Source organism: Acanthopagrus latus, chromosome 5 (assembly GCF_904848185.1).
Source record: "Acanthopagrus latus isolate v.2019 chromosome 5, fAcaLat1.1, whole genome shotgun sequence".
Taxonomy (NCBI): domain Eukaryota; kingdom Metazoa; phylum Chordata; class Actinopteri; order Spariformes; family Sparidae; genus Acanthopagrus; species Acanthopagrus latus.
In genome coordinates, this window is record NC_051043.1 from 22,134,777 (window position 1) to 22,161,841 (window position 27,065).

Here is a 27,065-nt window from a genome sequence, read left to right on the forward strand (position 1 = left end):
ACCATCACATCACATCCAAACAAACCCAACAATAACATCCTTCAGGACAGAGTCTTTCTGTCTGCCCTCCTGCCTTCCTCGCTGTTCTGTCTGGTTGTTTCCCTTCTCTCTGTGTTTGTGGTGTTGCTCGTATCTGTGAAGCTCATAGCTATAAAACCCCTTCAGATACTTAAATGAAATGACAATGTTGTTTAAATCACATTTGCTAATATTTCAGGCAGAGCACGAGCCTTAACGGAGACATATAAGATCAATCAGGTTCAGAGTTTTATTTTGGGTTACTATTAGAAGTGTACATGCTTTAATGCTGAAAAAACACTTTTATTTTCTCATACTGACAGGTGCTTCAACACTGTGTTGAAACTTCTGTCTGAAACTGTTTGATTTAGCTCCTGTCCCCTCCTGCTGAATACCAAGTCTGCTCTGATTGGTCTGCTCACACACGCCTGAACCACCAGCACCACTCACAGCACTCTGTCCTGTTTTCAACTTCCAGTTAGCCTCACATCTGCTGTAAATATAGGCTTAAATTAAGTCACGGAATTGAAGGCCGAACTACTGATGAGGCGTGTTTTCTGTGGAGAGGAGCACCCACTGATGCGGACGTAAGATCTTTTACGTGCATATGAACATATACAGAAAAAAGCATGATGTACAGTTTTGGTAATCGCCAATTAAACTTCACTCTATCTTCTCCAGTGTTGTGTTTTGCAGCTTGCAGAAGTGGCTAAACTTGTCCTGTGAATGGGCTGAGATTTACTCAGTGTAATGGCAATGCTGCTTACTTCTCAGAACCGAGGCAACAAAAACATCAGATTTATGTCACTAGGGAAGCGAAAAATTGGGACATTTTCAGCAGCAGTTTGAAGGCAGCCCTCCTGCTTTTCATGTTTGTCTATCTGTTTGCCTGCAGCCTTAAACTCTCATCGTTTGTATGCTTTTCTCTTTTTTTTGTCCATCTGTTTCCCTGTGTGCCAGTCTCTCTGTCTCTCTCTCTTTTCCCATGTCTATCTTTTCTTGACATCTCTATTTTTGTCTGTCAAGTCGATCTGAATCTCTCTACCTGCTCTCTCCGAAATGCATCCTCACAGGGCTGTTTTTTTTTTTTTGCCTTTTTCCAAAAGGAATCTTGAATCTATTCCAGACGTGTCCGCATGAATACAGGCCGGCGAGGCATCTGTTTACAGGACACGGTGGAATCGAATTTCAGGACCTTCATTTCGGCGTGTGAGCGCGCGCAAGAAGGCGGTTAGTTGGGTTTCTCTGCCTTCCAAATCGAGCGTGTCAAAGTACACCTGGCGATAAAGACATAGGAGGAGCGCCCGCTGAGTTGTGAAAGTCATCCATCTATGTCCATTGCTTGATAGCTCAACCCAGAACTTCCACATGCTTGAGGTTGCATGTGAAAAATATAGTGTGTGTGTGCGTGTGTGTGTGTGTGCGAGTGTGTGACGGAGGAAAGGAAAGAAAGGAGACACAGAAAGAGAAGTGCGTGCGCAGAATATGTCTGACGAATGCCTGTGATCAAGGTGGAAAAGGGGCAAAGAGCACCAAAGAGCAGTTTCTTTATGTGTGTGTGTGTGTGTGTGCGTGTGTGTGTGTCTCTCTACCTTGTAGGTTCGACAGGAGGGGTTGAAAGCATTTGTTCCACAAACAAACAGGGTGTCATCATTTTGCTGCAGGAGGACTTTGATGAAATTGTGACACTCGTCCTGCAGGGAGCCGGGAGAGAGAGAAGAAAGAAAGTCCGTGATGACATCTCTGTCTTTTAATAACAGACACTCTTACACACTGAAAGCCACATGTGGTTTTATAAGACGAGAGGTTCTTTCTTTTCTCTCTTTTGAAGTGCAGCTTGTAGTGCTCTGCAGACCAGCGAGAGGCATCGTCGAGCACATAACGATGAAATGCGTTTCCTCGTGACACATTAAGACATATCCACAGGCTGTTTTAATGCTCTTCCAGGAGCAACAGTGAAATCATTACAGGCACAGGTTACACAGGTTTGGTATAGCTTACTGTAAATATCATAAAAATGCTATTTGATATGAAGATTCTCTCTGCAGCGCTCTGTAAAATGTGACGGCAGAAAGTTTTATGGACTGCGGGTGTCTGTTATTACACCTGCAGGGTTTCCTGCGTCTGACGGGGAAACAAAGAAGCTGTGAGAAAATTACATTTGTTGCAGGATGTCTGCATTGTATAACGTGTGATTCGCTCGAAGTGTTCCGCGAAGAAGAACATGGTGACATTTGTTCTATAAATGCAGTTGGGGTGTAAGCACAGAAGTCGCGGTACATTGAGTGTGTTTGTGTGTTTTTCTCCACCTTATGCTTCCCTTTCATTCTGCAAGTGTCGACGTCGGCCTGTCTGGACTTCCATGTCATTTTCTGGAGGGGAAAAAGAGTAAAGCAGAGAATGAGACTCAAACAAGTCATAATGGGTTTACAGCATAGATATTCACTTACTACAAAACCAAAATGTCAATTAAATTAGAGTAACACATCAGCAAAAGTAAGTTCTAAGTCCTTAAGTGCCAAATAATATCTAAAAGTGTGCTACGTAGTTTTGAGGAGGAAGTTTTAATCAGAAGAGAAAGATCTTCAATTACTGAGGTTTTTTTAGGCCTCAACAAACTAAATAAACTCTTTTGTTTGCATGGCAGAACAAACAAGCTGACAACAACTTCACATCTGTTTTACTTTGTTTATGTTTGGCGGACCCCGCCACCTTTCCAGCTTCCATCAGCGTTCTGAGGACCTGATTGAAAATCTTTTAAAACAGCTTGTTTATTCAGTTATGGAAATCATAAATATCTGAGTTTTAATATCAATATTATTAGTAAAATCAATTATTATCATTAGTATTGTAAATATAAAGTTTGTACCTTCTCTTCAAAACTACATAATGCCTCTTTAAAGCGAGAGGGAGTGTGAGCAGCCAAGACAAACATTCACATTGGAGAAAAATGTAGAGCTCAATAACCAATCCATACTGTGATCAATAATCATCATCTGAGATTCTCCGTCATTGATTCCCCTAATGAGGCACCTGCTCCGAGGTGAACTTTATTCTGAGCGCTGATCGGAGATCAGTTTACCTCCTTGAACTTCCAATTCTCTGCCAGCGGGGAGGAAATCAGATACTGACCCCGGATCAGAACAAGGACAGATCCCGCCTTAGAGCTGGGAGCTCGTCTCTGTGGATTGATAGGCTGTCCATCCTTGTGCACTCACACACACACAAACGCACACACACTGCCTTGGCCTGTGGGTCAAAGCCGGCCAGTACCTGCCAGTCAACTACAAACACGCAAACCTTTAAGCCCTCTTTCATCGTCACACACACTTATCAGTCAAAGCTTAGTTATATACCGAGGGTCAGCACCAGCCGCCGGCTCAGACCGCCGCGTAGCCGCCGCTGTTGTACAACATGTTTGGGGCTAGGCCACTGATTAAAGACCCACAGTCATCAATCAATCAGCGCGTCTCCCACCAGCCTTTCATCTGCAGCCTGCTCTCATTAGAACCCACTCGCCGCGCTCTGACATTGAAGTGGATGAGGTGGAGGGAAGGCGGGTTGTTGTATACACGAGAATGGCCTTGTTTGAATTCTGTTTGCATGCATTATGTTAAGGGGCAAGTGATGCCAGCGAGGAGTGGTTGGAATGGGATGGAGAGTGGGTTATTACATCTGAGGGCCTATGTAAATATAAGAGGCCTTTTAGAATAACCTGAAAATATACGAGGGGATCCATCTTGTCTTTCTCGCCCTTTTGCGATTCATCTCATGTTACCCTCCTTCCCTTTCTTCCCTCCCATCTTCCTCCCTCCTCCTCCTCCTCTGCCGCCCTCACTTCCTCTCCTGTCCTCTCAGCTTCCGCTCAGACCTTCCTGCCGTCCCGCCGATGAGCGAGGATGACGCAGGCGTTCGGCGAGCTGATTGATTGGATAATCTTCTTAACGGGGTCAGCGCGGCGAGCACGGCAGGCTCCAACCGGTGAGCGGGTGAGTAAGGCCACTGGCAGGCACATGTATACAATCACGTGCGCGCGTAAAACACACGCTCAGAGCCGGGTTATTAGGGTTACTTTGTCAATCACTGCACGCCGAGAACACCGCGTCCTCACGGAAGGCAGACATCTCACTCACCTTACTGAAAAAGATCTCGTCACTGTTGGCAGTGTCCGTGTCCACCGTGTATATGTGATCCCTGCGAGCGATGGAAGGAGAGGCAGAGAGAGAGAGATGAGGAGATAAAGGTCAGACATCAGCAGACAGTCAAAAATTCAACAAACAATAAACCCATTTCTTTTCTTCCCTCTGTTTTTTCCCCCAAGGCTGCAAACAACGTCAGAAAGGGGGGCTTTGTATAAACTTTGTTCAAACTTCAAAAAATGACAATAAACAAAAGGAGGCCAGAGCTATTTGCTCTGTCAGACAGAAACAGTCAACAAAGGTTTAGAGCGCTGTGGCGCAGGCCCAGGGACAAAGCCTCTTTGTCCCGGGGAAAGGTCTTGGGGGGTGTTGGGGAGGAGGGGAAGGTTGAGACGGGAGGTGCCAAGTCACTCAGAGCTGTTCAGGTCAATTAAGCCTAGTGTTTGAGCCACAGGAAATCTATACTAACACTCATTACAGCTCAGACAAGAAGACTTGTGTGTGCTGGCCTGGAAATCTACAGGCTTCTCCTGTATTACACAGTCCAGCCATACAGACCCCAGTAGGGCATATGGAAGACATAAAGCCCACAAGGGTTAACTACATTTCAGACAGAGGGGCCGGCTGGTGGACCCTGCATGTAGCCGCACCTACTTACCGAGGAGAATTAGGGTGCAGACAGGGAGAGGGGAGGGGGCAGCAGGGGGCACGGGGGGTAGAAGGTGAAGAAGCGGCGTTGAGCGGATGAGACAGCGAGAAGGAGAGATTTTCCTCATTCGAGGAGGAGAGAACTAAAGGTGACCGTGCCAAACGATGTAACTGCTTTAATTTGTGGGAGATTAGCTGTTGAACGTGTTTTTAATCAAAGTGTATAACAGTGGCATCGTCAGACTCACGGCTTAATTACGTTCCAGCTCCCCAACCTGCGCTCAGCCAGTCAGCCTGCCTTGCTCTCTCATTAACTAAATCTAATAAAGTCTTTGGAGGAACAGGCATCTTGAAATGAATCCACTTATATCGCTTTCCTGGGGGCCAGCACCATCTCCTCGAGGATAAAACCCAGTCTACTGTACATTATCAGCCATGACGCTCAAATTGAATAATTAATCTTTGAGAGCAGTTGAAATTAAGAAAACAGTGCTGCTTTCTCAGTGGGAGAGGACACATATCCGGTAAGGCCACAGAGAATTTCTTTTTTTTTTTTTTTTTTTGCTGTTTTTTTCTGTTGCAATTCCTTCTGTCCTCGTCTACACCGAGACTAAAGTCTGAAAATTATAACACATCACACAACTCGTCTACAATACAGCATGCCTTATTCACCTGAAACAAACAATTTCTGCTATCTTGCCTTCATCAAGCCACTTTTCCAGCACATTAGCTCTGGTTCTCGAGACGTTTCTGTTAGAGATTCCTGGAAAATCGGCTCACTTTCTACCAGTTTTGAGCCGAACCATTGTAATCAACGATAATCAATTATTAACGGAGGGCATTGCACAGTTCCCTGCGTGCAAGCTCACTTCAGTTTGCTCTTTAGCAACCAAAGCTGGTGCTAGTGCTGGTTTGGAGTTGGTTCAACCTGCAAAACTTTAAGAACCGGTTTGACAGCTACTGTAGGCTCACATCATTCAGTCACTGTACACGTCTCCAATTTCCCCGTGTTGGTAAAGACCGATATGGCGGACTACATCAACTTTTTTCAAGTGGTCCAGCCTTTGGCATTGTCTGTCTACACAGACTGATATTCGGACAGCTGTTGCTTCAATTTGGCAAAGATAGCGAAAATCATAATTTTTTTTGTTCAGTGGATTAGTCAGAACACACGCCACTAGCTCTGTTTTATTAAAAATGTGGTTCATTTGGGGTTTTGGTTAGTCCTTGGTCACAGTATAGCCACTGATGTAAGTTGTACTTTGCTCTAGACCACCAAAGTGTTGGTGCCGTTCTGGAACCAGTTTTCATGGAAACACAAAGAACTGGTTCCAAAGTAGGCACTGGCTCCAAACCAGCACCTGAACCACCTTGGCTGGACAGGGTGGTGCACAGTCCCCCGATCTGTTATATATGGCTAAGGCAAGTAGTTTCATAAAACACATCTTTTATATAATCCACCTACGATTCCTCATGCCTCATTCAAAATGGACAACCATCGCAACATTTAAAAGTGATATTCAGCCATGAAAGTTAAGGGAAAAAAAAAAAAACGAAAGAGGGAAGTCAACTTTAGGTCAGTGAGATGCGATCCGTGCACCTCCTCCTCCACTCAGGTTCACTTGCTTGAGCAAATGCCAGATGCTGACTGTCACTCTGCCCCGCTTTAAAAAAAACAACCAAAAAACGAGCACTTCGGGCTAAATCTGCAAACTCTGCTGCGAAATGTTTCTCATTAAGGTTCTCTGGTGGCACTACCGTTGCACTACTCAAGCTAATTGATCTGGATTGAATTTCCAGGGGTTCCTGAACGGTCCGACTGTGTCCCGGTGTTTCTTCCACCTTGCTGTCAGGGTAACAGGAGCCACAGTCTCGTGGAGCTACAGTAGATTTGATTGTTGGGCTGGAAACTGTAATTTGTCACAGATAGAGGGCAGACGGAGGAAGAGGAAAGATTCAAATGAAAAAGAAAGATGATGGGTGATAATGCTGATGGATGATATCAGTAAAATGTTCAACCATGCCTCCCTAAGTTCCGCCACTTGTTCATTTAGCTCCATTTATATCTTTATATTAAAATTCAAACTTTATATTAAAAAGACAAAACTAAATCAAAAGCTATTAAATCAGAGGATTACTTGGCGGATTTAGTGTAATCCCGTGGGTTATTTTACTGCCTGCAATTTTAAAACAGCTCATGAGGAATCTATAATTGACTGCTCCATAATTTTCGGCAGTAACCTTCCCAGCCTCGCTCCCTGCCTTGTGCCTCCCTCGTCCCGGCGCTGACAGCGTCCTCGAGGGCCGAGGCCTTCCAGCCGCAGGGTTTTTGGTTCCAGCAGAGATTAGAGGGAGCCAAGCGATGAGGCGTCCCTCAAACATCCTGGCTGGAGATGGAGGAGGACAATGGAGCGGCTGTGTCTGTGTCAACACCAGCTCTCCAAACACACACATGTGCACGGAGACACGCTCGCACAAACACGCACAAGCACCCTTTCACCTCTCCACCGCTGCACCTGAACTCATATTACAACATGCTCACTTCCCTCCGCTGCGTGAGTCACATCTCGATAAGTCACATCTCGATAACTTCTACAGAACAGGGGACTTTAAGGACTACACTGCTGGTATTGTGCGTTGTAGAAACGTTAACTACAGAGCAAATATATACTTGACATTATTGCCGACCATTTTCCAAAAGCAAACCTGAAGTCTTTAAATTGATTTCCTACCTTCCAGGCAGCCAGTGGTTTCCATTTATTTAAAAAACTATGAAAATCTACTTGTGGCGAGCTGAAACCTGCTTCAGATACTTGATCCATCATGGACAAAATTTCATTTTACACTAGTGTCATGAGGTATGACCCGACATCCTGGACCAAAACACTTTTAAAAACATGCAGTATCATGATTATTGTAGTTATTGGATCATAAATCTCAGGATATTAAGAGGAAACTAATATTTATTTATCATTATTGATTAATCTGCTGATCACTTCTTCATTTTCTTGATTAAGCATTTATTTTAGGTAATATCAACCAATGGTGAAAAAAGATACTCAGTCATACTCAGAGAAGCAGCAACAAAAGTAGAGCTGCAATTATGTTGATTATTTTCTTAATTCAATTCAATTAAAAAAAAACTTTATGTGTCCCCAGGGGGGATTTAAAGTTAATCAGTGTCTCCCAAAGCCTGAGACGACATCCTCAAAGGAGGTTTTGTCCACAGCCCAACATTATTCAGTTTACTGTCACGGAGGACTGAATAAACCAAAATATATTTGTGTTCAAGGAGAACAAATCAGATCATGTTGACTTTTGTTTGTCTTAACAAAATCTACTCAGATAGATCAATGGTTTATCAAAAGTTGGCAATTAATATGATAGTTGGCAGCTAATCGATTATTGCCAAAGCTCTGAACTAGAGAATATTTGGCATAGCAATAATTAATCAGTTATTCAGTAGATGCTGATGACTTGTCTGAAAATCAGCTAATTGGCTGATTTATTCATTGAATAATGCAAGAAACAAAAGGAAATTCACCGACCATACTGTGGTAGAGGGGAAAAGTTAAATGGTACATTTGTTTCTCGCCTTCAAACGTTGCTGGTAAATGAACCAGTGAAGCATCAACAGGAGTTTATATGCTGTAAAGCAGGAACATATGAAAATGTTTACAATAAACTTTAGCACACTTTCAGCTCAGTGGTTAGAGATACTTGCGCATCAACATGTGAGCTTTGTTAATAATTTCCTGTTATGAGTCTTCAAACCCCTAAAAGAAAACGGGGCATCCAGCTGACCAGCAGCCTAAAGCTGAGGTCAGAGTTCAGGACTGACCCCCTGAGCATCAGACTAAACAAACGCCCTGAGTAAGAGCTGCTGTCCTGTCCTGTTCCCTGGAATGTAATGATACAACCTTATTCTTCTATTGTGCAACAGCCTGTTTATGTTTGTACTGAGCAGGTCAGTGTGGACATAAAAAGAGCTTTTCTATTGTTTATTGTTTTCTAGAATAGAATCCGTTCAGATGCAGTTGTGCACATAAACATTCATGCATAAACAATTATTTAAGGATATTGTATACTTGTAAACTAAACCCAGGCATTTTAGATCACACAAAATCCTATAAAAATATTTGTAACAATTCACAAAGTGCAGTACACAATGAAGTGTGTATCTAACAATATACACCATCTGCAGTACTGTATGAGTAAAGATAGCTGTTCATAAAAAACAATGTAAATGCCAGCTCATCGGCCCTCCTCCTTTGCCATGAGGTGAACTGCCTTTAACGGTTTCCTCGGTTAATGTCACATTTCACGGTGAATCTTGAACCACTCACACCACAGGTCTCAGACTGGGTCCAATGAAATTATCAGGAAGTGTCAGGAAGCCTCAGCCTGAGCCCATCCAGTCTCCATCTTAATTAATCTGCACCAGAGGTCATCAAAGTCTGACACCGTGCCATCCCTGTAGACTGTGGGCTACTACTTGAGACCCATTTGTTATCCCATACTGGCACCGACAATGGAATCAGCCACAAGCAGCTCCTGTTTGCTGGATGAACACACAGCTTGCACTGGAATACTTAACGTTGGAATTCTTGGGCAAGTTCTTAAGTCATGATGATGTAAATTTGCAAAGGACATGCAGTAAAGAGGTGCAGATAATGACACGTGTATCATGTCTGTGGGTTCAGATCCGAAGTGTCATTTTAAGCAGAGACTGCAGCAATCAGGCGCCGAGGGTTTGAGAGTATCTTCATTTTCTTAATGAGCTGGGTGTCACTGTTGACCGGGTGGGTGAGTTTGTGAAATCAGTGCACAGAACCACAATAACTCAACCTCTGTCGGGTTCAAGAGCACGAACATGCAGCTGTCCTTTTCCCCGAACAAGTTTCCCCAAGTGTCTGAACATGAATTTAATTGGTTTAAATCAGTCTCAAATTTACAGCCCAGTGAGAATTTGCCTGTTTTCCTACCAGGTCTGACTGCACTAATCCATCCGAAGATGTTTTAGCTGCTTGTTAACAAGGCTGTCAAACGGACGTCCACAGCTTCAGTCACACCACCGCATATTTTTAAGGCGCTGTGGTTAATTTTTCACGAGAAGCGAGACAATCTCCATCCGTGAGCGTGCCAGCCAAACCGTGACGCTTTCCGAACCCCGACCGAGTGGCTTTGTGCTTAAGCCGTAACAAAGCATCGTGACAAAAGAAAAACAGAAAAATTCAACCTAAACATACGTCCAGTTTGATCTCACCGTGGTTTCGCACAACACTTGGCTAACATTTATTCGCGCCACTGGGTTGTGTCGTTCTCTTTCAGATCATTTTCTCCCTCTTGACTGTAAACTATGACTCAAACAGACTTTAACGACTGCACACAAAAGAGTCCACTGCTGTATACAGGGGACGTGCCGATGATGATGAAAGCGAAATAACAGAAGCTTTGATGGCCAGTGGGTGCAGACAATCGGCTGTCAAGTGAATCACTTGGCGTGGGGCTTGCGTTTCCCCGAAATTCAGCGACAAAAATGCATGAGTAGGACGGAAGGTATGCAAATATCCTCTCCGACACAAATATGGAGGCAGCGGAAAAAAAAAAAAAAAAGGGATGGGTACAGAGCTGAATGGTCGAGGCAAGACAGTGGACCGACTGAGCGCGCGGGAGAGAGTGTGAGATTGAGAGCTATAGAGTGACATAGAGGGTCTCCATCGGACATGTAGCCATGCGTGGCCATGAGAACACAGCGGCTTTGTGTGGAAGAATGTGGTTATTATAACAGCGCACTGCTTCTGGGTGACGGCGGGCCGGCTTGGTCCATCTGCTGGGCCTTTGTCAGACTATCTCGCACTCCGGTAGCAGAAAAGAGAGGAACGCGATTAGCATGCGCCCCGCACCTTTCGCCGCCACCCCTCTTTTTTTTTCGCAAACTAAATGCCTGCACGTCCAGCCCTTCCCCTCCACCTCCCGCCCCTTTCGCTCTCATCACCCTCTTCACCCATATTCCTCTCTCTTTCCATAACTGGATCATGGGTGGTAGAGGAGGCTCCATTGTACATTGTTTTGGCTTTCCCTGGTTCAAATCCTCTTCACAAAGTGGATGGGAGGGAACCGGGGAAGCCAGCAGGCACCTTTGGGGCTGTGAAGGGAGTTGTTGGGGTTCTGAATGGGCTGAGGGCACCGAGAGGCCCCCAGTGATGGGGTGGCATGAAATACAACAAGCCAAGGTTCACTCACCCCTCAAGCTGAGGCAGGTTGTTCTTTTGGAAGGTTGAAGCTCTACAATCTCTCTTCCTTTCCTTTTTGTGAGTGTGTGCATGTGAATGTGAGTGTTTGTGTGTTTTTTGTGTGTGGCTGGGTCAGTTTTCAGGGTCCACTCTGCCCCATGAGAACAGCATGCATAATAAGAAAATAAGGGAGGGGGTTTTCCTTACATTTAACGACTAATTTGGGCCCAAGATTCTCACAAGATCTCAATTTTAATTGCTAGGAATTAGTAATCGATGCTGTAAAAATAAGAACATGTGCATTTGAATGACTTAATTTATGTGCATGAATTAATTATCCGTGCACAGCAACTCACAGAAAATGTCATTAAGCAGTATTGCTAACATGATAAAGGGATGTCACGGATTACAACATATCTTAATACACAATATTCTAAGTATACCCATATATGTCTGTTCAGAATCAGAACCCAGGCAGTATTTGCATTTAGATTAGATTGCCTATGCCTCACTGTTTACTTTGCACTGCATTATCATTAGGCTAGCAGCCAGACGTAGCCAGTAATGCTGAAAAAAACACAGCAATATAGCAGCTAAACAAGTCTCAAGGGGAGAAGGACAAAAGTAATCAATGTAATAACCTAGTAAAGTTTATATAAAGGAAAGTGCGAGTGCTTTTTGTCAGCCTCTCAATATCAAAACTTCTAACCTTGCTGCGAAAACTCTGATCGCGCCTTCCTAACCCAGCCTGTAACTTCAGCTCCTGCTGTAACAAAACCACTAATTCCAGAGCATGAGTGACTACGTCCAGGTTGTGGAATATATTTTTGCAAGTAAGAACACATTCTACGTATTTTCGGAGTTACATTTTGGGTGAAAAACTTGTTCCAACTTTTAATTCAGGTGATTATGATCACTGGGGCGGCAAGCTTTGTTTCAGTGTGTGGACGTGGCTGGATGTCGCTGGTGCTGCGAGGAGAGAGAGAGGAGGCGACCGTGTAATCCCAGTCATTAGTGGGTTTTAACAGGATTTGGTGCAGCTACAATAATGGAGACTCTAGTGGCCTCCACTGACAGACCCAAAGAGACCCGACAGGGAAGAACAGCAGCCACAGAGGCTCGACTGTTCCAGAGGACTCAACTGAGAGAAGGTAATCTGGATTTTTGAGAGTGTGTGTTTGTGTGGAGGGGTGTGTGTGGGTGTGTGCGTGTGTGTGTGTGTGTGTGTGTGTGTGTGTGTGTGTGTGTGTGTGTGTGTGTGTGTGTGTGTGTGTGTGTGTGTGTGTGTATGTGTGTGTGTTTGTGTGTGTGCAGCAACCACAAATTTGGGTCCCTCACACTGATCTGTCTTTCTGTATCTCCCACACACACACACACACACACACACACACACACACACACACTCTCTCTGGTTCCCATGCTTCCCAGCCTCATAGAGGGGTGTAAACAGAGTGTGGTTGGTGTTACCATGGTGAAGGCCGACTGAGGGCCGGGAATGGCGACTATGCCCTGCATGTGGAGAGACCTGGGGCATACTTGCTAGGCAGGCTATACAGTAACGCACACACACACACGCACACATTTTTACATGCACAGCTATGTATCGACTGTGTGTCCGCGTGTTGTCATGTCTTCAAACCTTGGACTGATCTCAGATGGAAAAATTCTTGTTTTGTACAAACCTTGGTTTTAGCCATTGTTTCCATCTGTAACAAAAATATTGGATCACAACAATTTGTGGAGATTTTGGTGACATTGCTTAAAAGAAGCAGTCAGACAATGTTTGAAATAAAACAATTATGTTAGCCAAATGTATCTGAAAAAGAAAAGGCAAACGGGAAGATTAACATCCAATACAAGTTTAAGTTGTTTTTTTTAATGAACATTGTTGCTGATTGTTGCAGTTAATGTTGTTGATGACTGGAACAGTGATCCCACTGAAGATTGTGGTCGCATTGCATCGCATCATATTGTATCAACAGCTCTAAGCAATTACTTTGGTGATAGAAATAACGGCTAAAACTGCAGATATAAGACCCACAAATAATGTGTGTCTGTTATGTATAATAACACTCCTGGAAAGTATTTTTTAATGTAACATACCGTATTATAGCATATTGTCTTGTATCACATGGTACTGTACTGCACCATATCCTATCCTATCCAAACGTATCACCAGCTCTTAGCAATAATTTTGGTGACAGAAATCATGGCTGAAACTACAGAAATAAAACCCAGTTAGAAACTAAAATGAAATCCAATAATCAAATAATAACTGTTACTTAAATCTAAATTACATCTAAACACTGTAAATAGTTGAGAGCTGTTCTCTTTATACAAGCTTAGGTGCCGCCCCACAGAAGCAATTCCCCTGTTTGTGGACCAAATGGGGAGTCACCCATCTTCATTATCCCTCGCCTCTCTGCCACTTTGGGTATGTGACTGGCCTTTAGCCATATAACTATAAACCCAGCCCCTATGTGCTGCATTGGCTGGGTATGTATGAGATTGGTTGTCTCATCTGCTGCAGCTCATCTTACTGATGTTGCTCGACCTAATCAGGAGTGGATTCTTTTTTTTTTTTTGCGAGAAATTCTCTGGAACTTTAAAACACTCTGAAGGGAGTTCTCACAACGGTAGAGGTTCAGGTACACACACACACACACACACACACACAGAGTTTATACTGGCGTCCTCTGGACTGGCAGCAATGATCTTAAATTAAGAGAACGAAGATTAAAGCTCTGATACATCCGCCTGACTGCTACACTAAAAGTAACTTCAATCAAAGCCATTGATTGAACACACACACGCAGTGTGGAGAGGAGCCACATAGCCTGGCTTGCTATGCTTACAGCTGCACACATCCATATTCCTGCACACACACCCACAGACACACACATTCACACAGATATATTTTCCCGAGATCAGGATGATAAATCTTCCATTGCACTGTGATGAATTCCCTCTGAATGCTGTACATAGTGTACCCTGACCATGAAATATGGACCGCTGGGATAGGAGTCCTCCTGCGTCCATCTCTCGCTGCATCAAGAACAGTTTATTGCTTTTAGAGAACGTGACTCTGCTACTAAACACCTACACCACACACATGACAGCAGACACACACTCGCCACTTAGCTCATGCACGGAGAAGTTTTATCCCCATTACCTTCAGTTTAATTTACATCATGTCTCAGTTTATCATGGATAATGTAGCGCTGATAGCTACCATAAAAAAAACTCACAATGCAACTTGGTACGAGGTTGAATCTCATGCTCATAAATGACTTCACAAAAAAGCCCCACTATTTTCTCTGTCTGCTACTGCATTTGTATGCAGAGAGCGATTTAAAGAGGGACGTGTGAGCAGAAAATGTGCCATGCATCCTTCTTTCTAAGAGCATATTTTTGATGAAAATCGAGAGAAATCAGTACTTTGCTCAGTCCACCGCCTGTCTTGTTAAAACTGAACAAACAAGAGGGTTTTTGATATCCTGCATATGAAAAGACAGCAGTCTGATATCTTATCAGGCTGTTCTGTCGCTCCAGATAATGCACCTGATGGAAACTGAGTGGAGGGATGCGATTCAGAATATTAAAGGACTTAACTTGTGCGAACATGTGTTGAATTCATAATAAACATTCAATAGGTATGAGTCTGGGAGGGCTGATGATATTTTACACACACTTGAAAAGCCATATGACCTCATCAACAGAGGCCATCTTTTTCAATATCTGTCTACAAGTAAAGGCTTAAACAGGACTGCAAAAAGAGCAGCCGATTCCACAAAATCAATACATTTAATTCAAACTCCAACCCGAGGATGAATTATCAACCACTGCATCTGTTGCTGAGTTCCTCCGTTGCCAAAGACTTGCCTCTTTCCCCCTCTGGATTAAGCTACTTTTGTCTATTTACGAACTCGTCAGTTGCTATGTTTGTATGCATCTCGTAGCTTAAAAAAATCTTGTCATTTTATTGCCAGCGCCAAAACAGGAGCCAAAGGGATTTAATACACTGAGCAGCCATTCAAAAAACAGCCTGAAACAGTGTTGAGCTTTGGACTGCGTTCACAGTGGCCATCTGCAAGCTGCTGCACACCAAGAACTGAGGCTCACTGGTCTAGAGGCATGATGGCAAAGCTGTGTGATGCTGGCCCCAGAATAAACAAGTCATTTGACTGGACAACATTCATAAAAGCCGCTATTGATGTCGCCTAGTTTTTTTTTTTTTTTTTTTCCTTTCCCTGCAGCATTGTCCGTTGTTTCATGGCTTCAGCCTTGCTGGGTTGAGCCTAGGCTCCCTTTCACATTGATTTCTGAGACGGTGATTGTCTTCGCTGTTCGCTGCCTTAAACTGTTTGTCATTCAACTTTTACATGTCTTCATCGATATCCCGCTCGAGCCGATGGATTTCAGCGCACAGGCCGTCATTTGTGTCGCCATGTAATCGACTCCAACATTCCTCTCAGTGTCGGGATCAATGCCGGTCATCCCGCTCGGTCTAATCTGAGGCAGCCATCCCAGTTATTCAAGGGTCACATACCCCGGCCATGTGTCTGAATTCCTGTCTGCTTTAAGCAAGTACGCAAGTGTGGGACCGGCGCACCAGGTGACCTCGCACATGCACACCCAAACACATGATCACAGGCTGAGGCACCCACGCCCACGGGCGCACCGACACATGTTCGCCATCCCGAATGTATATCCATATGCACACATATCACACTCGGAGAATCACTTTTAAATCCACACGACAACTGGTCACACACACACACACACACACACACACACACACACACACACTCCCTCTCATGTGCACACCCCTCCAATAAAGCGTCTGTGTCTCATTTCCCTGCCCTGCCCCCCAGGCCCCTGCCACCCCATGTGGAGCAGGTGGGCGACAGGCGCACCAAAGCCTCTGGCAGCACACACACTCACACAGGCTCTCTCTTTTGCTCAGTTTCCTTCCACACACCTCCTCTTAATGACCTCAGATATGTTAAAAAGCGCTGCCACTTAAAGCAGCAGTCTCCCTCAGCCACTTAATTTGACATGCTTGGGAGGAAAACAAAGAAAGACCCCTATTGTGGCGTCTAACAGTATCCAATCAAGCCTGCCACTCAATTATCCACGGACGGCGCAGAACAAACGTAAAAAAAAAAAAAAGGAGCTGTTTTATTTAACTTTTTTTCAATGCTGCATTGAAGGCAAACCTGCCTGTTTTGGACAAGGCCCTGACTGTTTCTCTCTCTCTCTCTCTCTCTCTCTCTCTCTCTCTCGCTCTCTCTCTCTCTCTTTTTTCACAGCGGTGAAGCAACATGAACACGTCTAAAATACTGATGACAAGAGAGAAGTCAAAATCAATATCGGTTTTCTCCATGGCACCAGATGCTGTAATTGAGCTGTATTATCTGTGAAAGTTGAGTCACACACAAGTAAAGGGGAGAAACACATTGACTGGTAGACAGAAAGCAATAAAGACAGGTGACAGAAAGGGGAGGTGAAAAAAAAACAGCCTGGCACAGAAACAAAGAACGGAGTTTTAAAAATCGATTGGTGAGGGCAACTAGGCTAAGGAGTCCAAACTTCTGTATTAGTTGTGTATTAATGTTTATCAGCAACACAGAAGGTGCACTAAGACTTGGTTGGATGGTGCATTTAATGTGGCATAGAAGAAAAAAATTTGGATACTCTTTCCTTTGTGATAAGTGTTTAATTTATCTTTATCTGTATGTGTGTGGGCGTGTGTTTGTCTGCCTTGATGTTAAACCAAAGCAGGGCACAAGTCTTCGGGGACGTCGTACGAGGTAAACAGGGTTTTGGCAGACAGTGAGCCAAAAATAGAAAACAACAAAGGGCTAATGAAAGACGGGAAAAAAAAAAAAAAAAACGTCCAGGCTACTAAGTGCTTTAAAAGTCTCAGAAGCAATTTCTCCTGATTCTCAAAACTTTAAGCAGAAAACAGCTCAGCGTGGCGCCGAGGTTCAGACAATTCGTCTGACCCAGTGGATCTCACAGCCTTCAGCCATCGCAGAGTTAAAAAGAGAATTACGTGTTTACAATCCTCAACTGGCAGCAATGGATGAGAATCATAAATGAAAGTCAAATTCAATCAATGGCTGTAATGTGAGAGAGGGTGATGAAGGATTCAATAATCCCGCCAGAACCAGACTCTCTCAGTTTAATTAACCCCAATCTACAGCGGCCTGCTTGATTCCACAAGGAAAAGCAAGAAAACCTGCAGGATGTTTCTGTCTGACACAGCAACCGTATGCGAGGGGGACCACATGTTCAAAAAGCGGCTATCATCACTCACCTGGCAGCGATGTATAACGTCCTGTTCATGATCATGATGAGCTGGATGTCCAGTTTGTGCCGCTGGGTGTTGTTCCTGCCAGGTTTGTGGCCTACAAACGCTGGATACTGCTTTGTGTCTGCAGAACAAAGGGACAGAAATGAATTTCTGTGTGTTTAACGTGTGCAACGTCTCCTCAAAATCACAAATCTATATTACTAATTACGCTCAGAATTTTATTTGATTCTCTATTGAAACAAAGTGCTGTCAGTCTCTTCGCAAAACATTTTGACATTAAAAACATTTCCTCATTATTTTAAAAGAGATATATTATGCTCATTGGAATTGTATTTTGGGTTGCTACTAGAATAGGTTTATGCGCTTAAGTGCTCAAAAACACCAGTTTTAGCTCCTGTCTCTTTAAGGCTCTCTTCTCGAACACACAGTCTGCTCTGATTGGTCAGCTCACACACGCCTGAGCCTGCACCACTCACCACTTCTCCTCTCTCGTGTTTTCAGGTTCCAGTTAGCTTCACCTCGACTGTGAATATGGGCAGAAATCATACCAATGTGTGACATGCTGATGTGGTGTGCACTTCAGGAGCAGTGTTTTCTGTGAGAGAAAGGAGCTCCCATTGATGCAGATTTTGTGGGAAAAAAAAAGTAGTAGTAGAAGTAGTTTGAACAGTATTTGAACAGGGCTGCATAATATAGTCTCAGAATCTGCAATTACTTATGATTATCTTTGCATCACAGTTTTACTGAAAAAAACAATAGAAATCGAGAAGATGTGACATGTGTCGGGGTCTGTACCAAACAAACACATCTTCTAACATCATGAGAACACATCATGAGAAGCACTTTTATCTTATTCTTTTTATTAATTGTGCAGCTCTTCATATGAACATAATTTCCAGGACACACAGCTGTAACCTTTTTTTTTTTGGAATAACTATGAGTTTCATCGTTTTTTATCGAATGTCTCATGGGCTTTGGGTCAAGCATCAACCCACAACCCGACCACTGTTGTTTGTTGAGCTCCTCCTCCTGCGGCCATAAATTGCAGTTTAAAAATGTTCTGCACTGTACCATGCAGTCTTTCTATTGTTGGTGGCTTTGGATGAAAGCCGCCTGGTTTCAACAAGCAGTCAGATAGACAGAGCAGGTCTATGTGAGGTTGGCCGGCTTCTCTCTCAGCTCTCCTGCCCAGGAGTGTTCGGGCGCAGCGTAAGGCCCGGAGAGACAGTAAGACGGGGCAGGACAGAGTGAGAAACAGCGAGCAAAACAGAGGAAACAATGACCCTATCTTTATAGCCTGCAACAGCATTTAGACTATCACACACAGCATTAGGAGCCCGACAGGAAAATAGCGGATTATCCTTTGATGTGGGGTGGGCTCCGTTTCAAATGCTGCTTTAAGTCCTTCATTTTTGTGTGCGTAGAGAGGCTATCCTTGGGCGCCAAATTACACTCCGTGCCTTCAAAATGTATTCAGTGTAGGGGAGGTGGGGGTTGCAGAGGAAAGCAAGGGGTTGAGAGGGATGTGGAGGAGCAGAAGGGATAGAACAAGTGAGAGAGATACCGAGAGGGGGGATTTGCGACGTGGAAGACAAAGCGGGGGGGGGGGGGGAGAGAGTGCAGGGAGAGAGTGAGGGAGGACTTGTAATGAGTGGAGGGACAGTGCCCAAGAGGAGGGAGAAAGAAATAAGGATATACTTACAGTTGCCGTGTGAGATGCTAATGGGCTCGCTGTCTTCGGGGAAGCCCGCCCCGGCTATTTGCAGTAGCGTGAAGTAGAGTAACAAGGCCTCTGACCTCATGGTCGCACCAACACTGCTGCTGCTGCTGCTGCTGCTGGTCCTCTGCTAAGGGTTTACCTCAGCCTGCACAAAGAGACACGGGAGTGGGAGAAGTGGAGGAGAGGGAAGAGGACGGGGAGGGATGAAGGGGGGGAAAGAGAAAAACAACAAAGTTTGTCACACAAATCTGTTTTCACCTGAATGCCTCCTCAATTACTTCCCCTGCTCGGGTTTGTGCATTCTTTGTGTACAACAAAAGAAAACGCAGAAGCCTGGAGGGGGAGAGCGAGGAGAGGTGGAGGAAAAGAAAGGAGTTAGCCAAACAAATTCAAGTCCACCTGAATTAGCTGTTTGTGCATTTTGCACGGCCCATTGCAATCTGTCAGAGATGTATTTATATATGCATTTTTCGATGACTCAAGTGAGCCGCGTTGCAAGCGAAACAGAATTAATTGGATTAGGGTGGTAATATGCGTCATAGATCGATGTCAGGCAGAGAAGAAGAAGAGCTTCTCTCTCTCCCTCTCCCTCTGTGTGTGTGTGTGTGTGACAGGTCTTAGTGAAGTGGGTGAGCTCTTGGTGAGATTAGCCTGCTGTAAAGTACCAGCAGTACCTGGAGATGGGGTGGGATGGCATGGCAAGTGCCTAATTTCCCACTTGTCAGTCTGCTACAAGGGTAGCAATCCCACATCCCAACTCCTACAGGCCGATGACTACCGCGGACTAAATCGGTGCATCAGTGTGGCTGTTGAACACTTCAATTTACCACAGCAATAGTTTAAGAGCCACCTGCAGGCTTGCTCTTTCCATTCTTTTCTCTTCACCTCATTCCTCATTGCACCCGCTTCTCTACCTTAAATGCCAACTGTTGACTCTCTATTCTGACTCAATAAGCGTGACGGCTGCTCATTTCCTGGAAATGTAATACCCTTTTCCTGATTATTTACCTTTAAATCCTGGAAAGCGCGGCGTCCTACACCAGCTAATTTTCTAATGTAACGTATATGTGCCCACTGGAGTGGATTTTATAGCGGACGCCCCTAAATTGTGTTGATCTAACGTCTTCATCGCACGAACCATGGCAACCGAGCTTCCTTTTTTTTTTTTCGCCGCAGTTTGTGGCAACAAATTACACCCATAAATCATCCAAGACAATTATTGCGTCTGTAATCTAATCAAGAATAAAGCATTTAATTTGCATAAAGCACGTTAAGTCTTCTCTCTCTCCCTCTCTCTCTATCTCTCTCTCTCAGTCGAAGCTGCAGGGGCGAGATCCTGCTCGGTAGATAGAGTAAGGGATGCTTCAGGGATGAAGAATTGAATAAAATAGTCAATTTCATTTGCTCCAGTCTGATAAAAGTTGTTTATCCCACGCTGTATTTTCATTCGCTATTGTATGTCCAAGGGGGGAACGAACAGGGGGGCGAGGAATAGAGAGAGAGAGAAAGAGAGAGAGAGGGAGAGAGAGAAAGAGAGAGAGAGTGAGAGAGAGGGAATTACTCTCTCTTTTCTTTGTCATGTCTCTCTCTCCCTCTCTCTCCATGCTCCTGTGAATCTCATTCAGGAGAGGAATGAAAACACTATTCACTGGGAGAATCACTTTAACACTGAGGAGAATACCAATACTAAAGCCTGGATACGACCTTGATCTCACAAGCCGCTCTGTTCCCCCCCCGCCTCCCCCTCTCTGCTTTCTCCCTCTTTGGCCTCCCCCTCTTATCCTTACACTGTTTTGTTTTGTTTTTTCAACTGCACTTTATATTTTATGAAGAAAAAGGAAAAAAAAATACTAAAATGGATTTTCCTTCACCTTTATCATGCAGCGAAGGCTGACGGCGCTACACTCTTAGCCCTGTGTGCATTCCAACTTTGTCAGAATATTTCTTTTTTTTTTTCTTCCCTCTGTACAGTAGAGGAACCCTCTGAGGAGGGGCTGAAATGTGTTTTCCTCCTGAACCTTGACCTGGAAGTCCTTCAGTAATTGACTGATTGATGAGCAGGAAGTGGCATGAGGCAGAGAGGTTCAGCCCCGAGGGAGCTAACACAGTGGAAGACAGATGGAGGTTGCAATGAGCGAACGTCACATGGTGTGCGCAGGAGTCTAATAAATGTGATTTTTAGATTGGACCTGCTGCTTCTTGCTTATGAATGTAGCTGTAATGTGGTTGAAAGCATTCAGAAGTCAAGTACAACCAGGATCCAAAGCTCCTGAACCAGTGATTAAACACCGACACACCCCTGCTGTTCTGAGCTCCCAGCCCAGACCACTAGCTGCACTGCCAACCAAGCAGCTAATGGCAGCTGCATGTACGAGCAGTTAGCGGTTACTCTGGTGACAAGCTGCCCCCTATTTGTTCGTCCAATCCAGTGCACCTCCGATGTTCACCGAATGATTCACACAGGGTTAACTGTGCTCCAGACATTTGTCTTCCATGTGCGTTGGAGGAGAATTCGGCGGCTGCTCGGAGGCGAATCACATCCTCCATCTACATCAATGAGGTGTAATAGCATGCTAAAAAGGGTTAGCCGAACCATCTCACACTGTCTCTTGTGATGAGGAAAATAAATTGAGCACAAAACGACTTAAGTGAAACCCCTGAGCCTTCCAGTGGCCCTTTACTTAAAAGCTGCCACACACGAGTAACAGGAGGCAGCGAGACACAGTCTGTCTTTACCGAATTACACTCTTTTTGTGGAAGAGCAAATTGCTTCCTTGCGAGTGTGACTGCGTGCATGCGTGTGTGTGTGTGTGTGTGTGTGTTAAATCCTGATGTGAAATCCTGCTTTTATACAGCGCTGCAGACGCCTGTGCGAGCTGAGCACCCCAGGATCCAGGAATCAAGGCTCAAAGTTTAACAATAAATTACCGACTACCAAAAACCACACTTACGCACGCAGGTGGAAGCGTGTGGATTTCCTCTCTTGTAAAAAAAAAAAAAAAAAAATCTCCTTGAAATCAACCAAAGAGAAGACAGAAAGAGTAACAGTGGCACCCTGTACCTCCTCCTCCTCAGGCTTTTAATAGATAATAACATTTTGAGAACCTTAGCTGCGATTCCCTCACACCTCCCGCGCACTCTCAGTGATAAAGTGGTCGGTTGTGTGTGTGTGTGTGTGTGTGTGTGTGTGTGTGTGTGTGTGTGTGTGTGTGTGCGCGCACGCACGCACATAAGTGTGTGTAATGCAAAAAAGTGGGGAGTTAATCAAGCTGGATGCTGGCAGGAGGCCACCAGCAGGTAATAAAAACACAAGGACCCCCCAGAATCCCTCTACATATGAACACACACATGCGCACACACATTTACTCATTCTCTATCCTTGCCAGAAGCAAAAGCACCAGAAAACTTGAATAAACACACATAAACTCAAACTAAATGACCAATAAACAGATTCAACTGGCAGCAGACGAATGATCACAAACACAGTTTCCCTCCCCAGACTGAGCAGCCCCACGAGGGCAGCCGACTTGAACCGCATTAGCCTTAACAATAAACATATTATCTGGCCTAATGATGTAATTGCTGCTGTTGCGTCAACATGTTAGCTACGGGAGCTGGAAGCTTAAACATACACACAATAACATGAGTTTGTGAGAGTGGCAGGGTCAGCTGCGGAGGGCCTCAGGTGAGGCAAGAGGAAGGAAATGTCACCCGTCATTTAAATTGTCCGTCTGGTTAAGTGCACAAACATACGCAACACATTTTTTCCCATACGCTCACACACACGCACAAGTAGTTAATCTAGCGAAGGTCCCGGCCATTCATCTCCTGAAGGCCCCCACTGTGCCACAGCCGTCAGACCGCGCAATGAAGTGAGAGACTGCCATTTAATTACACCGGAGCAGACCTGTTGATGACAGACCGACTGCTCCTCCGACAAAAAAAAAGACAGCTCCAAATGTCCAAAAACAACACGTTTAAGCTCAAGTGACCGTGCAATCTGGCTGCCTTGTACATCAGAAGAAAAGACAGAAGCGGTGTGAAATTGAGACAGCTGCTTCTTTCCCTGACCAAGGTGGGGTTTTTTTTGGTTGTTTTTTTTGCCTAAATCTAACCAGACAAATCAGATCAACCAAACACAAACCTCCCATTGTTGTTCCTCTGACTTTGGTGTGTTAATGAGCTTTACATCATAATGTCAACTCAAGTCAGCTGTATCTTTATAGCACCAATTCACAACAAATGGTATACCATGACACTTTTCTATGGGAGCAGGTCTAGACTTCCCTCTTTGATCAATTACTGTAATTTATAGAGACCCAGCATTTCCCCCCATGAGCAAGCACTTGGCAACAGTGGTGAGAAAAAAAACTGCCTACAGGCAGAAACATGTGGAAGCAGCCCGGATGCTACAAAGAAGATGTGATGTACTGCAAAGTGGTTTTGTCTCAGACTTGTTACCGCCCCGGCACATTCCCCTAAAACCACGAGAATAGTGCTTTACCTGAGGGTTAATGCTTTTAGTGCTGTAAATTTAACAGTAGAACGTGCTTTTAAAAAGTCAGGAAGCCTGTTATCTCAGATTTACCAAGTAGAGCTATAAAGTTTTAACAAGTTGAAATTATCGGACAACTTTACTTTTTTTTATTTTTAAGTAATCGGTGTCCCCGATCTTTTAAAGAAGTGGGACTGTCAGATTTTACACTGTATGCAAACACAAAGCAAATGTTTGGTTGATTATACAGAACTTTTTTTTTATTGCACATAAACAGCTAATTTTACTGCTACTAAACCTAAGCTGTCATGTCATGTCATGTCATTGTCCGAACCGCTTATCCCTTTCCATGGGGTTGCAGGGTGTTGCTGCTGGAGCCAATCCCAGCCTTGTCTCAGGGCGAAGGCAGGGTACTCCCTGGATAAGTCGCCAGCTCATCGCAGGGCCCTCACTAGTGAGCAATGTCGGGTTCAGTGTCTCGCTCAAGGACACTTCGACATGCAGCTCAGCCCTGCCCGGAGCTGGGATTTGAACCAGTGACCTTCCGATCACTAGTCGACCTGCTCTACCCGCTGAGCTACAGCCGCCCCAACCTAAGCTGTTTTTAGCTCATAAAAAAAATCTACTTTACTTGGTAATTCTGAGCTAATCTCTTCCAAAATCAACTTTTCAAGTTTCCAGTGTACATGACTTCAAAGTTGGCGGGCCGTGTCCAAAACTTTTGCCAGCGCCTCTGAGCTCTGACCCGAGGCAGCGCTCATGTGAAATATTATAGTTTTTGCAACACCACATGAATGATCAGACAAGTTTTATTTTTGAGATTTGCAACAGATGATCTGAAAACATTCACCAACTTCTTGCACTCTCTGCATCATCAGTCTTAAACCCCTGTCATATACTCGGAGTGGCTGCTATGTATATACCAGTAAGTGGCTTAACATAGCACAGCTGTACAGAATATCTGACCTGTTGGTTGAGGACGTATGTAAGGTCGTATCTCCTGTCTTCAGACATTACTGCGCTGTGTTATCAAATTGCGCCGTCGTGAACGTGTTTTCATTCTTTCCACTCCCTTGTCTTCTTTGTAGTTGTGCTTCTGATCATGGTGAGGACTGGAGGAAGTGTTTCACTTGAAGGTTTTAAAGTAGCAGCTTCTTATAAATAACGTCTGACAGCTTCGATACAACTGCAGCCTGCTTGTGTTTATATTTGGCCGTCTGGGCAGTGTCCGCAGATTGGTGCTGAAGGTTTTACAGAAGACAGGAATGCCAAAGTGAGGGGGTAGCTTACTGGCAATGTGCTGGTACGTGTCTGTAGCTGCGGCCAGTCACCACATTTGGAGGAGTTGTTTGTCTCTTGAATTGTGATTTCTTCTTTTTTTTTTTGCAAGAGATGATGCAAGCGGGATGCCATGAAGAGTGTCTCTGTTTCTGCATCAGTTCAGGGAATTTGTGTTGTAATAAAAGTTTCGGTTTTGCCAAATTATGAGGAAATATATTTCTCCCTGTTACTCACGACAATCACAGACTGCACTGTCGCAGTTTCTTCGGAAGAAGCGTCACACCGGCCATTGTTTCTGGAGAGAGAGCTTACTGTTTAGTCTTTGTAATCCGGTGAGCGACTCAAGTCATCTTCACCGTGTTTGAGCAGAGGTCAAAAACCTGGAGAAATCAAATCAGATCAAATCTAGCTGCACACCTCAATACTGTCAGAGATTTAAACCAACCATCTGAACGCGGATGAAAAGTAGTAAAAAGGATACCTGAGAATGATGTCTTTGTTTTTGCTTTTCGCGGTGGCTGGAACTGAATAAAAGCCGAAGTGATTTTACATGGTGGATGAATGACAGCGGGGGGATTCCTGCTACCTCAGAAGTTTTCTGCTGGGTGACAATCTCACGGCGTCTCAGTACAGAAAACAGAGCTTACACATGGGTGTGATCACAGCCCTCCAAACACCAGACCACACTAAAACCGTACACTTTTACAACTCAGCCATATAAATACCAGAGTGCTACACCTAATAGAGTTTTAGACCTCCATCCATAGTAACACCTGTTCACAGGCTGGCTGGAGGAAATGGGTTTTGGTGTGAAAGTGGAAGAGGACCAAGCGGAGAACCCCAGAATCAAAGCCAGGTGGGAATAATGCATTGATCCACCGTATGGGGATAAAAAGTGGAACACATCCAACCACCTCAGGCCCCCGAATGGGGAGGATACTCTGGCAGGTGTTTACACTTGTCAGCCCTGGCCTGATAAATCTGAGAGAAAAGACAGGAGGAGCTGTCTGCCTGGACCCAGGAGGCCACGATAAGAGACGGGAATAGAGAGGGAGCGAGAGGGAGGAACCCGCCTGTCTTTTTCAGAACAAGAGCCAAACTAGCGCCCGACGTAGGCACACAGATACAGACACACGCACTTGCGCATGCACACTCCGGCAAATCGTCCTTGAGCTATCAGCATACCGGTGTTTTCCTTCTCCTCCCCTACTTTCGCGTCCCTTAGATGTTGCTTTCAAATGAATATCAGTATGGAGGTAATCCATCATGGTTTGATTAATAAAAGACAATGAAGTGGACATGAATGAGGCACCCTGTCGCTGTAGGCCCTTTTATTGAAACAGAAGCCCAAATGCAAGAACGTCTCCCTTTTAAAGAGGTGACGGATTGATTCTGGAAGCGGGCCAAAAACGAATCAAAAAGACGCAAGGGAAACGGGAGACATAAGAACAGCGAGAGAACAGAGGCAAAGCGCCAACTTGGAACAACAGCGAGCTAACAAAGACATTCAGTGACTGGAGATAAGCTGCTATCGTTATAACTCTGCCTCTGTGATCTAAAAGCCATTAGGCCTGGACATGCCTCTGTGCTTCTTTATCATTAAAAACAATTATCTGTTGCAAGGCACGGGATATCCTCTTTTTCGGGATGTATTGAGGACACCCTTTGAAGCAAATTACCATAGATTTAGAAATAAGGAGAATTAAAAAGTAAAAGTAAAGAGTCACACAAGAGAGGGATGGAACAGAAAAGATAGCAAAGAGGGGAAGAGGAGGGGGGTGAATGGTTGTTCGCTGTCTGAGAATGATCCAAAGTAAACTGACATCACACCAACCCCTGCCACCAGCAGAAATCAACGGAGGGAGAAAAATGAGAGGAGATAACTACCTACGACTGGCTTCATTGTTTTTAAAAGTAGGTCAAGAACTTGTTATGCTGCCGGGGCTGAGAGGAGCTCCCAAAATTACTCTAGAAAACCTCCAACGGCTCGTGGTTGAGCACAAGACAGAGTTATATTACAAGATCAGTCAAAAAACATGGCCATAAAGGAGGTTTTCAGATATGAGAGGAGTAATCTGAAGGTGAAATCAGGCATTCATACCTGCAAAACATTCTCGATTGCAACCAAGACCCTTTTTCTATCTTTTTAGCTTTGCTAGTGCTGTGGCTGCATCAGTCTGTCAGTCGGTCGGTCGGTAGATCCACCATC

General features: G+C 44.5%; 1 protein-coding gene across 4 annotated transcripts in view; it reads right to left on the minus strand.

Moving 5' to 3' along the window:
• Positions 1-27,065, minus strand: part of sema6a (sema domain, transmembrane domain (TM), and cytoplasmic domain, (semaphorin) 6A) — a 116,550-nt gene that overhangs the window by 48,519 nt on the left and 40,966 nt on the right. For all 4 annotated transcript variants that reach the window (XM_037098327.1, XM_037098330.1, XM_037098329.1 and 1 more), the window contains exons 2-6: positions 19,063-19,225; positions 17,364-17,481; positions 4,152-4,212; positions 2,328-2,390; positions 1,611-1,712 (exon numbers count right to left, since the gene is read on the minus strand). In XM_037098327.1, coding sequence (XP_036954222.1) covers positions 1,611-1,712; positions 2,328-2,390; positions 4,152-4,212; positions 17,364-17,481; positions 19,063-19,162 — 444 coding nt within the window. In that variant the 5' untranslated portion in view covers positions 19,163-19,225. The remainder of the gene's footprint in view (positions 1-1,610; positions 1,713-2,327; positions 2,391-4,151; positions 4,213-17,363; positions 17,482-19,062; positions 19,226-27,065) is intronic.